At 46.7% G+C, this 15918-nt stretch overlaps 1 protein-coding gene, 1 long non-coding RNA gene and 2 other non-coding genes across 4 annotated transcripts in view; 3 read left to right on the forward strand and 1 right to left on the reverse strand.

Moving 5' to 3' along the window:
- BUB1B (BUB1 mitotic checkpoint serine/threonine kinase B) overlaps nucleotides 1-7121 on the reverse strand; it is a 45817-nt gene extending 38696 nt beyond the window's left edge. The window contains exons 1-5 of the mRNA XM_083155027.1: nucleotides 6966-7121; nucleotides 4236-4389; nucleotides 3086-3145; nucleotides 746-890; nucleotides 35-231 (exon numbers count right to left, since the gene is read on the reverse strand). Coding sequence (XP_083011153.1) covers nucleotides 35-231; nucleotides 746-890; nucleotides 3086-3145; nucleotides 4236-4375 — 542 coding nt within the window. The 5' untranslated portion in view covers nucleotides 4376-4389; nucleotides 6966-7121. The remainder of the gene's footprint in view (nucleotides 1-34; nucleotides 232-745; nucleotides 891-3085; nucleotides 3146-4235; nucleotides 4390-6965) is intronic.
- Nucleotides 7122-7177: 56 nt separating this feature from the next.
- LOC146020516 (uncharacterized) lies at nucleotides 7178-11777 on the forward strand. The gene is made up of 4 exons (XR_014450803.1): nucleotides 7178-7534; nucleotides 10334-10443; nucleotides 11246-11299; nucleotides 11561-11777. It is a non-coding gene; the product is annotated as an uncharacterized LOC146020516 (long non-coding RNA).
- Nucleotides 10559-10669, forward strand: LOC146025498 (small nucleolar RNA SNORD89). Its single transcript, XR_014454160.1, has one exon. It is a non-coding gene; the product is annotated as a small nucleolar RNA SNORD89 (small nucleolar RNA).
- LOC146025497 (small nucleolar RNA SNORD89) lies at nucleotides 11377-11488 on the forward strand. Its single transcript, XR_014454159.1, has one exon. It is a non-coding gene; the product is annotated as a small nucleolar RNA SNORD89 (small nucleolar RNA).
- Nucleotides 11778-15918: the final 4141 nt, after the last annotated feature.

Raw genomic sequence — 15918 nt, forward strand, 5'->3', positions numbered from 1 at the left:
CAAAGGGAACAAAAGCGGTTTTTAGACTTCTTACTTGTGATGGGCCTCCAGTTTCTCCATCGGTTCAGCTTTGCAATTTATTCCCTCCTTAAAAATGGAATCTGCCTTCTTGAAATTGCCCCGGGCTTCAAACTCTTCTGCCCAGGTGATGTAGAGCTGAGCGTGTAGGATACCAATCCCTTGGCTGTGCAAGTAGCCATACAAATCTATGGGCTCGGTGCAGAAGTTTGCCTGGCGGAAGAGCAGCAAGAATTTTTTTTTTGTATTCATTATAAATGTAAAAATACGGTGTTAATGACACTGTAATACTTACTTCTATACCACATAGTATATATAGTGACATAGTAATTAAGGTTGAAAAAAATAAAAATAAAAGGACGTAAGTGGCCAGGCCACCAGTTGCAAGGCAGGGTTTTTTAGACTTGCAAGGTTGCGAATTCAAAGCCTTGTGAATCAACCAGAATAAACCCCCAAAGGGTGAGAAATGTAAATACATGAGAACTCGTTCACAAAAGTACTTCAGTCGCATTTTCTTAAGCGAATGTTTGCAGTATACAGTCTAGTCATATTGCTTAGACATAGGCCTCATTACTTTTCAGTTTATAAAAGATCCAGTACAGTCCCTGCATTCTGTCAAATACTTTTTTTTTGTTTTGGAAATTGTTCACTTTGTATAGAAAAGTGTTATATTTATATGAAATATGGGAAGAGAAAACAAGTACATTTTCCTGTATTTCATACTTACAAATTTCAGACAGATGTTAAGGTAACGCAAATCTCCATAATATCGCTGCTCCTGGTGAAAGATCTGGACAGCCCTCTCCAGCAGCGGGGACAGATTGCTCTCCTTACCGCCTTGCGGGAAAGCCTGCTCCGCCCATTTTATATACCTGATACAGGAAAACAAAGATCTAGTATCCACTTCATGAAGTCTGACTTTAAGTTTAAATATGTGCAAGTCAATCCACTTCAGCACTATGCTATACTCCACTACCCTTATATTTGCTCATACAGACACATGGACAAAAAAGAAATAAAAAAAGGCCTAAATATTGTGTTCAGCCAATGTTGTCAAACAGATCGTGGTCATTTGCAGTCAGGATTTTTTCACGTTTGTCTTAAAATAGGACATTTATTTATTTTAAATCCAGTTTACTACTGCTACCAAAAAAAATGTTCTAGATTGATCAGACTATTAATGTTCACATTTTGAGGGGGTAACTACTAAACATGCTGGAAGATTGTACAGAAGGCCATCAACAGTTTTTCCCTGATTTGCTGGTTTTGCTATCAATGCCAGAGATCCGATCAACAACAGCTTGTGGCCAAAGGTTCCCCATCCCTGATCTAGGCACTATCTAATAATCCAAACCTGTTCACAGCCAGACAGAACACAGGAGTCACTTACCACACATTCCAACTCTATTTTATGGCTCTTCCCCTTTTATATATTTACCCATACATGGACTTTATGGACTAAAATAGCAGCTAAATGGCCGCAAATGGACATTTCCAGAAACCATCTTAGAAACTGGTAATTGGACTTCTTGCTCCAATTCGCAGCAAAATGGCCACCGGTAATTTTGCAGGCACTTCCGGCGGAAGTGGGGCAAACGGGACTTCCGGTTGGTAACTTCTGGCGAAAGTGCTGATGACGCACTTCCGGTCACGGACCGCAGCCCATTTCCGGCCCACCATGTGGTTCAATTGATTGCTTGTTTATGAGGGGATAAAAGAGGACCCTTGACATGTATGCACCAGACTTCTGATAGGACCTTAGCGTCCAAAACGCGTAAAGTGTGGTTACACTGGATTCACATTTCCCTGCCGACTGCTCTGGGTTCCTGGTTTCAAAGAGAAGGATCCCGATACCGGTTGTGTGCATCCTTCTCCACTCTGATGACATCTTAGAGGACCGGACCCAAAAATACCATCTTGTTTGCAGTTGTTGCCATTGGGATTTTCGATCATGCGATCTTAAACGTCTATCTATTGTGAGTTTTATATACAAATTAAACAATTTTCTTGTATCATAATACTACACTATGATGTTTTTTTGTGTCTCACCCCCACTATAAATAGTCGTTATTGGGTAAGGGGTGCCTCACATCTCTTATTTCAGATATTTGCTATTACACCTGTACTGCTGGAGATATCCAAAAGTTATGAATGGTTTTAATACTTATTTCCTAGCACAGCGCCCGCGATTTTGATTGTATTGATCGGGTCGGAAAAATCGCATCGCATGCCATCCAAATCGCATGCGATGGACCCGATTTTTACATTGGAATCAATGTAAAATGGTCCCCGAGACCCGATTTTACATTGATTTCAATGTAAAAAGCCCCAAAACCCCCCATTTTAATAGAAAACCCCCCTCATGTTTTAAATGCCCCCCCCCCCGATTTTATAAAGTGTGGCGAGCGCAGCGAGCCCCGTGCATAACTTCACAGGTATACGCATGCGCTCGCTACGCTTCGGGCTCGGTGGCTCGCCACACTTTATAAAATCAACTCCACGCCGACGTGGATAGTGGGGGTATGAAAAGGTCGGAGGACGCGTACCGCCGCCGCTCGCCACGCTTCGGGTTGACGTCAATAGTGGGGTGGTGTTAACAATGGGGGGCATTAACCATACTCAATGAGAAATTGGCCATATTGGCCCATTTCCCATTGTCCCCTATGTAAAATCGCGTTGATCGCATCGTGGCCCATTATAATGGGCCGCGACCGACGCGATCAACCCGATTTTGACTTGAAAAATAAATTTAACATTATTCTCTATGGGAAAATCACGTTGATCACGTCGGTCGGATCACGGCCCATTATAATGGGCCGCGATCAACGCAATTTTCTCTTTCACCGGCAAATTAGCAGGTGATTGACAGAAAACCGGGTCCATCGCGTTGATTGTATGCCTTAAGTACCTTACACTTAAGGCATATAATCAATGAGACGGGCGCCGTGCTAGGAAATAAGTACCATTGTTTTATTATATTCACCTAAGTGCATAGTGTATTAGTGCAAAATATCTACTACTATCTCTAAGACTTTAAAGATTTAATTTCTAGATACAGGCCCCATACCTGTCCCAAACATCCAAGGGATCGTCACCAGTGTAAAACCGTAGCTCTAACTCAAAGGACCTGGGGACAGAAAAATAAATAAATAGTAAAGCATACTTTTTTCATACATAATTTATAGCAAACACCATGGGCAATATTTTTAACAATAATGTTAATACCCAAAATGAGCAATATCATTTCTATAAAAAAATAATAATAATAATTTAAAAAAATCCCAGTGTGCACACACCTTAGGACACCAGAAGAGGTGCAAGACATGAGAATAGTGCCGGGTTTACCACAACATATACAAAGGTTATAGATGTATGGGGACACTTGTGTGGCACTACAGAATACATCAGGAACATGAACAAACAATGCATTTTAATGTCAACTTTCTACAAGTGTATAACATATCTGCTGCCAGCAGGGATGACCACTGGAACTAGGGTGGCCAATCCCAGGATCAGCAGTATTTGGCACCAAAATTTCCAGGAACTCAAACCAAGGATTAGACTGCGCATACCCGGCTCTTTCGTCCCCGGCATGTGGCACTGCGCAGTATGACAAATCAGAGGTCACATTGCACTGGACGCGCCATCTCATCCCCATTCCCGACCACATTGCTGCAGCCGCACCGGCACCCCTGCTTCCAGCCACCTGCCCATGTAAGTAAATGTGTGGGGCGGCCGGGGCGTGGTTTTTCTTTTTTTTATATTAGGAATGCCAATCCCAGGATTGAGCATTTTTCATTCTGGAACTGGTGGTGGGCAAGCACTGATGTTTCCAATCCAATGACAAGGCTTTCTCCATTCCATGCCTTGACTGCAAAAAATGGCATCGCCACATTCTTATTTCCAATGGCTGCCACCAGGAAGGAGAAAAGGAGCGCTCTTCAGAACGCTTTTGTATGCACAAACTCCAGATGCCCACTGCACATTAACACTAACAAACCAATGTTGGCTAAACCATGGAAAGGCTTGTATGCAATGGCTACAGTCATAATGCCACCACTACGCAATGGCACCATTCAGACAGCCATCCTCCAAATGCCAGCAGTGTCATCATGCTCATGCGTTCAGGCTTAAGCAACCCCTGTGCTCAAATACACTAAAATGAGAAGAGCCTGACTAGCCCTGATAGAGGAGTTCATGTTCTGAGTCACACTCACTGCTTCTTTTGCTGCACAGGATTATGACTGGTGCTTTCTTGCTGGGAGAGGACTTCCTGAAGAGTAGACATGGCCCTTCCTTGCCGAAGAGGTTGTACATTTTCTTTGCTCAGTTCCCATTCATCTGCAGCCTCAGCCATGGCTTACGGAGTATCTGCTGGAGGAGCAAGAAGTGATTAGCATAGTAATGTCATATATTTAACATAAAATTAATGTATCACCTCAGCCAGCTCTCTAGTTAGCCCCCATTGTGTCCTCTCCCAGTCCCTGTAAATACTTAGAACTTCCCAGTGCAAATAGGACCCCTGTACAGGTCTGTCTCATCTCCCAGACTCCCACTAGTGTGGGAGCAGTATGCATCCTGGATCCAACTCTGCATGCAAGTTGGAGATGAGCAGACCTTAGGACAGTGTGGCACTTGCGGGTATGCCCTCACCACATAACTAGACCAAAACCTGGGTACACACTTGTGCGACGGCTAAACATGTTCAGGCTGAATTCACTTTGGCACAGACCAGCAGAGATTGGCCCTACACATCAGAAGGACGGAGTGACTTCCATCGCCCCTACAGCTGTGCTGACCTTAAGACATCACTAGTGACCCACAGGATTGTGCAATCACAGGTACACACTGCAGGTGTAGAGATTAGTCTTGCCGACATCATGCTAGTGTGTATACTTAATAAAAAAAAAATGTTTAGAAACCACTTAGGTTAGAATTTGATAAACCGTGTATGAATAAAACCAACGTTTCGGGATATGAACCCCCCCCTTTTTTTTTTTAAAAGGGGTTCATACCCCGAAACATTGGATGGTTACTAATCAATTTAGCCCGTGGAGTGCCGCTGCTTATTTTGATAGCTAGATAGATATACACACATTTTTTATTTTTAACCTGGCTGTACACCCTGAACCACATAGTAAATGCAGGACTAATTAAAAACCTGACCCAGACAACACCCCGGATCACTAAACTGGACACTACAAGATCCAGAATGCAGAGGTTGATGTCCGGTCCAGCGGTGCGGGGTTTTGCCTGTAATAGCTTTCACGGTACTAGTGTATTATCTGGGCGCCCGATTTTATCATTGCATGCCACTACTTAAGGCATGCGATTTTTCATTGTAAAGACCAGATTTTTAATTGTACATACCTCCCAACCCTCCCGCGGCCAGCAGTGTCCCGCGGTGAGGGGGGGCTGTTGGGAGTCCCCCCTGTCGGCTGATAAGCAGCGGGGAATGAACGCTGTGCGCATGCACACAGCGTCTATTCCCGCAGCCAGGGGGCTGGGGGCATGGCTAGAGGCTCACAGAGCGTTCGCCGCAGGAGCTCAAATTCGCCGGTCAGGGGCAGCAAGCCCCTGACTCGTTGAATACCGGAGCCGGCGAGGCTCCGTAACGCGGCGACCAGTGGCGAATGTGCAGCGAATCCTGTTTAGGATTCGCTGCACATTCGCCACTGGTCGCCGCGTTACATCGCCAAAATCCACATTGAATACCGCCCTCTGGGTCATGCCCCCATAGCGGCAAAATGGGGAGTGTGGCCTCACGGGAGAGCCGCGAGTATAGGCCACGCCCCTGGAATTAGGCCATGCCCCCGAAATTTTCATCCCGCCTCCATCAAATCAAAAGTTGGGAGGTATGATTGTATAATCACCCATGGGTGATTTCATACCCCCACTATCCAACTACGCATGGAGTCAATTTTATATAGTGTGGCGAGCGCAGAGAGCCACCGAGCCCGAAGCGTGGCTCGCCACGCGAGGGGACGCGGATTACTTTACATGTATTCTGTGTCCGCTCGCCACACTATATAAAATCAACTCCATGCGTAGTTGGATAGTGGGGGTATGAAATCACCCATGGGTGACTATACAATTAAAAATTGGGTCTTTACAATGAAAAATTGCATTGCATGAATTGTATGCCACTATATTGCATGCGATGCAATGAAAAAAATCGGGCGCCCAGATATTACACAAGTACCGCTTTCACCAGCAACATTGGTAAGGAGAGGAGATTACAGCCTCTCCGTGTGGTCCGGACCATTCTGGTTTTTTTCTACATGCACGGGTCATACAGGGAGGCTTTATTCTCTCCCTGGTGACAACTGTCACATGCAGCTCCCCGGACCGGACACTACAAGCTCCAGAATTAAATGATTCCGGAGTCTTGTCCGGGTCCGGTTGTTACCCATAAACAGTAAAGGGTATGGGTAAAATCCGGACCAGGACAAAACCCCCGGGGGTGTCCTGTCTGGGGGTTCTGCCTGTGACACCTGTCACCAGGTAGAGGAGGAGGGATAGAATAAAGTCTCCCTGTATGGTCCGGGCATGTAGCAAAAACCGGACGGTCCGGACCACAGGGGGAGGCTGTAATCTCCCCTTCCCCATGTCCCTGATGATAGCTATCACAGGGACCCCCGGACAAGACACCCCCCCGAACAGGACACCCCCGGACCGGACCCTATAAGCTCCGGACTGCAGATTGTGATGTCCTGTCCGGCGGTCCGGAGTCTAGTCCGGTCCGGTTTTTACATAGTCCCAACAGTAAATGCTTCCTAGCAAACACAAGGACAGCCTCTGCTGCCCCCATTGCTATTCCAGCCTCTGTGAAACTACAACACCCCCCCAGTACCTGCTGCCACATGTGCCCACCACCCTGCACAACAACACTGACCCCTGCTCTGCCAGTGCAGCGAAGTACGAACTCGCCGCCGGCGGAAGCTTACCTAAGATCTCCCGGTGGTCACGGACTCCCGACACACACCGACCAGTCCTCCGAGTCCCGCCTGCTGCACTTCAAACTCAACCCGCAGCCTCACGATTGGTCCGCGGTGTGTGTCCTGTCACGTGTGCCCGAAGTACCAAATCCGAACGGTAGATGCGGGCTAAAGAACATCTGACGATGTCACACCCACGTGACCCGCTGTCATCATCAGTGGGAGGAGTAGACTGAGTATTCCCTTCCTACTGCAGGCAGGAGCATGTGCGGATAAAAAAAAAAAAAAAAGGTTCTGGACTTCTGATACACTACATTTCCCATGAGGCTTCAAGGCTGTGGTCATGTGATGAGTAAGAGCGAATGGGCTAGGCTAGGCTCAGGCTGAGGCGGAGGAGCCTACAGTACAAGTAGCAGCGCGCGGCTGCGAACTGTACTACTCTCTACCGTAGAGGAGACTGAGAGTAGCATGGCGGGTGCTCGGTGCTGGCAGGCTACAGCGGCGGACGGGGCGCCTTCTTCTGGCGAAGGAGTTAGAGTATTTGTTACCCGGTGATGACTAGGAGCTGCGGGTAGAAGGTAAGTGTGCCCGTTACATGGGCTGCTGAAAAACCACGGGCGTGCTGCTACTGGCCCCGCCTGGCAGCGTGTGTATGTTCCTGCTGCTTCTGTCTGTGCGGTGCCCAGGTGTGTGTTTAGTTAGGCCGGTTTCACACACTCCGGCTCCTGCTGGACGGTGAAATCCCGCACGGCCAGGGAGCCGTGCCACACACAGCAGTTTATCATGGAGGGGATGGCCACAGCCCGGCAGCCGTCCTTTCCAGTTGCGGGATCCGGCTGCAGCCGTGCGGCCGGGCCGTGGCCGTCCCGTGTGAATGGACACATTAGTTGTGAATGGACACAATAGTGTCCATTCACAACTAATGTGTGCGGCACGGCTCCCTGGCCGTGCGGGAATTCACCGTCCGGCAGGAGCCGGAGTGTGTGAAACCGGTCATAGGGCTGTTTCACACAGTACGGTTCCTGCCGCACGGTGAAATCCCGCACGGCCAGGGAGCCGTGCCGCACTCAGCAGTTGTGAATGGACACTATTGTGTCCATTCACACGGGACGGCCACGGCCCGGCCGCACGGCTGCAGCCGGATCCCCCCACTGGAAGGGACGGCTGCCGGGCTGTGGCCATCCCTGCCATTATAAAATTCTGAGTGCGGCGCGGCTCCCTGACCGTACGGGATTTCACCGTGCGGCAGGAACCGTACTGTGTGAAACAGCCCTTACGCTAGTCGCCGTATTCCCGTGAACGCTATAGCATAATACATTGGGGCAGATGTATTAAGCCTTAACAAGAGATAAACGTGAGGGTGATAAAGAGATAAACGTCCAGCCAATCACCTGTTAACTACCATGTTACAGGCTGTGTTTGAAAAAAAGTCAGTAAGGATGTGATAGGCTGGACGTTTATCTCTCCTTATCACTCTTGCATTTATCTCTTGTTAAGGCTTAATACATCTGCCCCATTATTCCATGGGCCTACAGTACACTGATGCTTAATTTCCTATTCCAATATGGTGTGCGTACATACTATGTGGGTAGCAGCTAGTTCCCCTTCGCCGTAAGGACCTGGGGAGGAGAGGGGGCGGGAGAGGGGGCGGGAGAGGGGGCGGGAGAGGAGGAGCAAGGTCAGAACAAGACAACTTTTTTTTGAGCCGACATGTGCCGACAGGCGGTATTTCATGCCCTACCATCCACTAGGGCGTGGAGGAGGTTATTAAAGCTGTGGCGAGCGAAGCGAGCCACCGTGCCCGAAGCATTGCGAGCGAAGCGAGCTATGCGAGGGTCCATTTGGGTCCCTTCTTCTGAACTTGCTCCTCCTCTCCCTGCCCCATCTCCTCCCCAGGTCCTTACGGTGAAGGGGAACTAGTCTCAACCATACTATGTGAGACGTGTCACATGATTTTATTGATCAGTGCTTCGTTTAGAAAAGGCCCAACATGAACTAGTGTATGGCCACATCTACAGTATATTCTTATACATCACTTTAATTGTACCAGACTGCAGGTGCCCACACACTAGAACAAATTTCTTCGCTGTTTTTTTTTTTTTTACAGATAATCTGCCGAAATCGATAGTTTGCGCACTCCGGTGGGATTTTTTGCTAAATCTTCTGATTTTACATATTTAAAAGATCAGAATATTTAGCTAAAGATCCACAGTAACGCACATGTGATTTTAAGAGAAATCTTTGAAGATGTCCGCTTGCCTGAAACCTTATGTCCAGGACGGACAAAGAATTCAAGCCTAATTTATGCACACTCCTTACAATCGCAGTTCTTTCTAGTGTAGTGTGTAAGCACAAGTCAATACCCAAATACCAGTCCAACAAGGTCATTACCATACCAACAGCCCTGGCCTGTTAGGAGTTTGGCTTTTATAAACTAAAGCAATGCTTTGTCTGCCCCGCTCCTGGTGGTTTTTTTATTTGTGTGTATTTGAGAAGCGGATATGGCTCCTCCATATTACCCCCCCAGATCCATGTGCTTGTAACAATAGTACAAACTAAGGTGCATAGCTCTGTGACTGCCTGCAGCATTATTATAGTATTGTGGGGATATCTGAATAATTAACTTCTAGTGAAGGAGGTGCTGTCTTTTTGTATCCTGAGATGCGGCAGGCCACTCCAGTGCAGATAAGAGATGATTTATACTTTTGTTCTGTATATAACGCATACATTCTACAGAGACTATATGAGCATACACATCAGTCCCTCCCTGCCCCAGTGGTGATTACAATCTATTCCCTACCACATAAGCTCATGCAATACAATATTTTAATGCTAAATTTCTGTATTTGGTAATGTGAGTTTTTATAATCAATCTGAGCATTGATGCATAACAGTTTAGTGATCCCTTGAGGATCACGGAGTGTAGAGGGGATAGAGGGCACTCTGAGCTTTGCAGGCCTGGGAAGCCGACATCATTGTTGGGGGGGGGTTAGTGTGACTAGTTTCTGTGTGCATGGCAACCACACTGATTGGGACCCACGGACCTGGCTTGCTGTTTAGCCGGGTGCCACTAATTGGGCAGGGTGCCTTGTGCCCTTTAAAAAAAACAGGCAGGGCCCTTTTAAAACAGCCTAGAGTGAACACTTACTGTTCATGAAAATACTCTACTTCAATACATCTAGCGTAGTCTTGAGTAAAATTATCTTAATGAGTTAAAGGTATATTCTGGCTATAAAATTGCACAGAAATTATATGTATGTAATTAAGTATTCACCTAAAATTTCTAATCTTGATAAGAGAACACCAGATTTCAGATGTACTTTGGTATTTTGATTTTCCTCCTATCACTTGTGACTTTTTTTAATTGTTTGTTACAGTCCCTATTGTAATCACCCACCCTGAGATGTCTGCACGTCTTTAAAATGGCAACACCGTGACAACCATAGAGACATTGGGCCTCTACTCCTTGTGGAACACTAAATGTACTGTAAGTGAACTCTTATATTACAATCCCTTGTTAATGAATTGTTTGAACTATAAAACGCCATGCTATCATAGCACTAGGTTTACTCAGGCTTTAAATTGTGAAGAACCTGGAGCCTGCTCTGGAATGATGACAGAAAAGGCCGAATTGCAGTGTCTCCCTAAGCAGTTTACTCTCAGGGAGGTTCAATGACAAATCCCCTTGAAGCGAAAACATAACTGACCTTTGCAGTCTCCAGGCTTGTTCTCCGATGTGATGTACTAGTTCCTCACCCAGCCTCCATGACTGCCAACTTTATGTAGTCCTTATAAATATACAACTAGTAGCTCACTTGTATTTATAGTCGCAGTATAAAATATGAAGGTCTCCATGTGTGCAGCTCTACCATCACCCTGCCATTGTGAGACTTGTAGTTCTGCCTACTGCATTGGTTCCCAAACTCATCAAGGCACCTACAGTGCAGGTTTCATGGCTGAGCACAGATTGAATTGAACAGGAATTTTGGTTCTACTTAAAACCTGGGTGGTCAGTTTTTACTGAGGACTGTTGTGAACCTCTGGACTCCTGTGTGTCTATATATAGTGATCGGTGATAGACTGACCCTTTCTCTTAAGGGTATGGATAGTTGACTTAACAGTTATTAGGTCAATCAATAGTATTCGACAGGCAGTAGGTCAACAGGAGGGTTTTGTTTTTCCCATGTCTACCTACTGCCTATTGACCTACACCCTAATGACCGCATACATCTCGAGAAGCATAGCCATGTTTTTTAACACTTTTCACCATAACGTTTTTTTTTTATCAGGTGATGCTGGACACGTGTCTAAACACCATTGACCGGTTGTGAAGCAGTCTGCCGGTAAGAGCATTTACTTTCAGCCCCCACATAACAAAATGGAGTCCCTGACTAGTATTTGTGGGTTTAGCCTTAGAATGGCTGAGGAATGATGACAGAAAAGGCCGAATTACAGTGTCCCCTTAGCAGTTTGCTCTCTATGGGTGGCATAATGAAAAAAATCCTTGAAGCGAAAATTCAACTGACCTCAGCTTGATCCACTTTGTTTCACTCTGTAGCTATTCATTGCTGCAATAGGATCTAACATCTTCTCCATTCCCCTAGATAAGGTACAGTGATGTGGATTCCAGTGTGACCTAGATGCTGCAAGTACATGGATCTATCATGGACGACTTTTCTGCAGCACAGCCCGACTTGGAGAACCTGCCTGCAAAAATATTCACCAACTGCATGTGCGGGAATACTTATCCTTATTCCATGGGAAGTGACATCCATATTCCTGTTGTGTAGGACTACGTCTGGCTTCACTACATCTGCATAACCCCCCCCCCCCCTTACAATGACCATCAAACGGTGCTCTTAAACTTACGTGACTGTTATGATATGGACAAGAACCTAATTCTGCCATGGCCCCCAGAGCACCATAGATGTCTGCATATTTATAGATACTAATGCAAAAAAATAATAAACGCACACACTCTTGGGGTGATTTAATTGTTAACGCCTATTGGTTATTACTCTTGTCATGATAAAAGCATTTGGTTTAGTCTCTTAAAGCTGCTAAACTTGTCTTCATTCACCATGAATGTTCCCACACTTCTGTTTGCCATCACAGGTGTCATTGGGCCCACTCACAGCATTCAAGCCTGAATGGTGCCTCCTTGAATTGCTGGCATGTGCTCCCTAATTAGCACTACAACAAACTATTTCAGATTTCATCGCTAAAGGTGCCCATACACGGTCCGTTTAACGGATCTGTTCATGACTTAAATAGTACACATTGGATCGCATGTCTTGTGCATGCAGTACTTTTTTGTACTAGCTACACATCGCATGTGCAGCACATACTTTTTGTACCGTACTATGTGATGCGCAGGAGTGCGCATAACCTAGTAAAAAACAGAGCCGCCGCAAAACTGAGCAAGTATGGGCTCATTTAGAGTGTTTTTATAGAATATATGTATATATGCATGCATATGCTAAGTGATCACTAGTATAACCAGTGTTGTAGGTTTAAGCTGCCCATACATGTACAAATTGATTGTCAGATTGGTCTGGCTGGAACAATATCCTAGTTATGGATGAGAGCAAATAACAGGTGACCGTTTGCTTTGAAAAACTCATTCAGATATTACCAGGTTTTTGTTCTAACCAGCCCAATCTGACAATCGTTCTGTAGATACATGGCTACCTTATCTGCCATATATACTCGAGTATAAGCCTACTTTTTTTTTTTTTTTATTAAATTCTGAAAGCCCCCCTCGGCTTATACTCGAGTGAGGGTCCCACTTGAGTCAATATGTTTTCCCAGGTTTTTTGTTGTAAAATTAGGTGCCTCGGCTTATATTTGGGTCGACTTATACTCGAGTATATACGGTAGTAGTTTGGTTTTGAAGTATTTGTTTAAACACTGATAGCTGTCTACATTAAAGTCCTGCTGAATGCAGTCTTTTATTTTTTTCATTACTTTGACTAACTTGCACAGTGTATTTATTCAAATAAAATGTCTGTCTTCTAATTAAAGATCCGTTTTTTTTAATGTAACTTAATTGAATTTATTTAAAGGTGGTGTGTTTCACTAAATTCAAAGCATGTGCAGTATCTTCTGAGTGATTTTACTAGACTAAAGCTGGCCATACATGTACAAATTGATTGTCAGTTTGGGCTGGTTGTCACAAAACCTGGTGACTGCTCAATGGCAGTTTTCCAGCATTTCGAAGCAAATGGTCAACTGTCATTTGCGCTCATCAATTAACAGGATTTTGTTCCAACCAGCCCAATGTGACCATCTATCTGTAGATGTATGGCCAGCTTTATCCAGCAGGCTGGATATACATATTCCGCCCATAGCAACATGTGGGGCTGTATATTGCTCCACAGCCCCACATGTTGCTATATGGCCCCTACACACACTGATGTAGGGCAATTTTCTAAGTGAAAGGAGTTCATTTAACTAGACCAGTGTCCATCTGTGGGATGTGGATAATATTTGCTAAAAAATGCCAGTCACTCACATTTGTTTAAATTTAAATAAAACCTTTTGTAAAACTGATTTCTCTTTCAATGGTCCTGGTGACACAGCTCAACAATGGGATGTAGGAGCCAGGCACCTATCCTAAAGCTTTTGGAGTGTAGGCTCCTCCCTTCTGCATCCCAGACTTCTAAGTTTGTGTTAGGTGCCCACTGGAGTGGGTGCTATTCTAAAGGGCTGCCGGAGCAGCCGAAGGATTAGAGTTGGTTAGGTTAGGAGTTTATTTAACTTACACTAGCTAGGTAGGCACAGTGTGAGGATTCTCACTGAATCCTCACACTGACAGTGCAGCAGGAGCTGACAGAAGCGTGTCCTGTCAGCTCACTGTGCACGGGGGAGACGCTGTCTGGTCTCCCTGTGCAGCGCTTACAGCTTCTATTAAGAAGCTGCCTGGGCTCCGGAGCGCTCTGAAACCGGCTTCACGCTAGGTGGGGGACAGGCGTTCCGTGATGGCGGTGGCCATTTTCTGCGGAGCTTACACACTGAGCTCCTATATGAGGACAGCAGTGTGTTACAGGCATGTTCCAAGTGGTCCCCAGCAGAGGGGGAGACACTGGAACTTGGAGATCCTGCAGTGGGAGTGGCTGTCTGGGGGTGGTTGGTGCCAAAAGCCACGGATCCCGCAGCAGCAGGGACTTGGTCTCTTCCCTCACTCTGTTTTGGCGCCATTCGGAACGCTTGCAGCTGAGCTGGCTGACAGATCTTGGCATAATGATTGGATTTCCTGGGCATCAGTTTCCCCACTGTGAAAGCTTCAGACAGATAAGTGACTGTAGTACATTGGCTCTGTATAAAATGCCTGTACAGTGTGTGCTGTGAATGTTACTTTTACATCATGTCTGAGCAACAGTCCAGTGTTCACGAAAACCCTCAAAAAACATGGGTCCCTGGGACCCCTCACTTATAAAAATTGGGGTCCTACCGGACCTTTTCTGGGTCCCAACAGAAATGAAGGTTCTAAATATCTAACTTAAACAGAAAGAAAGGTAAAACTGTTTTGTAAAGCAGTACTGCTTTGGGGGGACAAAATTACGTCAGTACCAACACCGGCATCCTGACTACTGCCAGGAGATCAGAGCTGGCATCAGTGAAGATACAGGTGCCAGGATCCTAACTGCCGGGATGCTGATTGCGAGTATGCTGGGGCGGGTTGGGGTGAGGAAGGAGAGTTTAGGTACTAATGCTGTGTACACACGGGGGCGATAGGGGCTATAATCGCTGGGAATATGGTCGCAGGTGACCATATTGCCAGTGATGGAAGTGTGCCCCGGAGATAAATTGCCGGGTGCGCGCTCCCATTTTCTGCCCCATTCTGCCCAATTTTTTAGCAAAACCTTCGACCAGCTAATTACCTCTGCGGCTCCCCCAGCAGAGGTTCCTTTTCAAAGGAGACACTGAGCAATATATTGCTCAGCAATATACCCCCCCCCCCCCCCCTGTGTGTACGCACCTTAAGGGTAGGCAAGGTTAGGGTTAGGCGCTGTGGGGCCCACACTGTACAGTGTCTTCTAGGGGCACACTGACATACACATAATGTACAGGGTCTAGGAGCACACTGACATACACACATACTGTTCAGGGTTTAGGGGCCCACTGTACAAGGTATAGGGGCACACTGCCACACACACTGTACAGGGTCTAGGGGCACACTGACATACACACATACTGTACAAGGTCTAGGGGCACACTGACACACACACTGTACAGGGTCTAGGGGTACATTGGTACACACACTATTATAAAGGAACACTGACACACATACAGGGACCAGAGGCCTGCCTCCCCCATCAACGAATAGGAGAAGTACCTATTTGCTGGTCTGCCCTATGGGTGACCCTGGACGAGGAGCGTGTTCGCAGCGGTGCTTTCTTCAGTGGGGCCGGGGAGCACATTTTGTGTTTCATCCGGCTGCGGAACTTGGTGGGCTAGCAGGGGCTGCAAGCAGCTGCTGTCGCTGGCAGACAGAGGGATAGTCTCCGGTGCAAGTGGCGCGTGTTTAAGGCAGTGACTAGTGACTGGGGGGGGGGGGGGGGGGGGGGGGGTAGCTTGGGCCCCATAGCCGCTGCATCTCCGTAGTTATGCAGTCAGTCCCCCACATCATGTCATTCTATAACACCTGAGCCCCCACAACAAAAATCCAGCAGCTGCCTCACAGCACAGGCACCACTTCACTTTCCTCCCCTTAAGCCCCCACACATCCCAGCAATCATTAAGCCGCGGCCTCTCTCCTTCCCCCCAGCATGCCTCCTCCTCAGTCTCCACAGCACAGACAGTGTCACTGGCTTTCCATCATTAGCCCCTGCCCCCACTTTGTATGTGCATACCCGGTCACGGTGGTTAAGACGATCCGGAGCTCCAGGAGGGGGTACGCACACTGAAGTGCTCAGCACGCGGGAATACAGCAGACAGTAAACTTGCCATTATCCCAGCA

The sequence above is a fragment of the Crinia signifera genome, chromosome 7, assembly GCF_055691185.1.
Source record: "Crinia signifera chromosome 7, ASM5569118v1, whole genome shotgun sequence".
Taxonomy (NCBI): domain Eukaryota; kingdom Metazoa; phylum Chordata; class Amphibia; order Anura; family Myobatrachidae; genus Crinia; species Crinia signifera.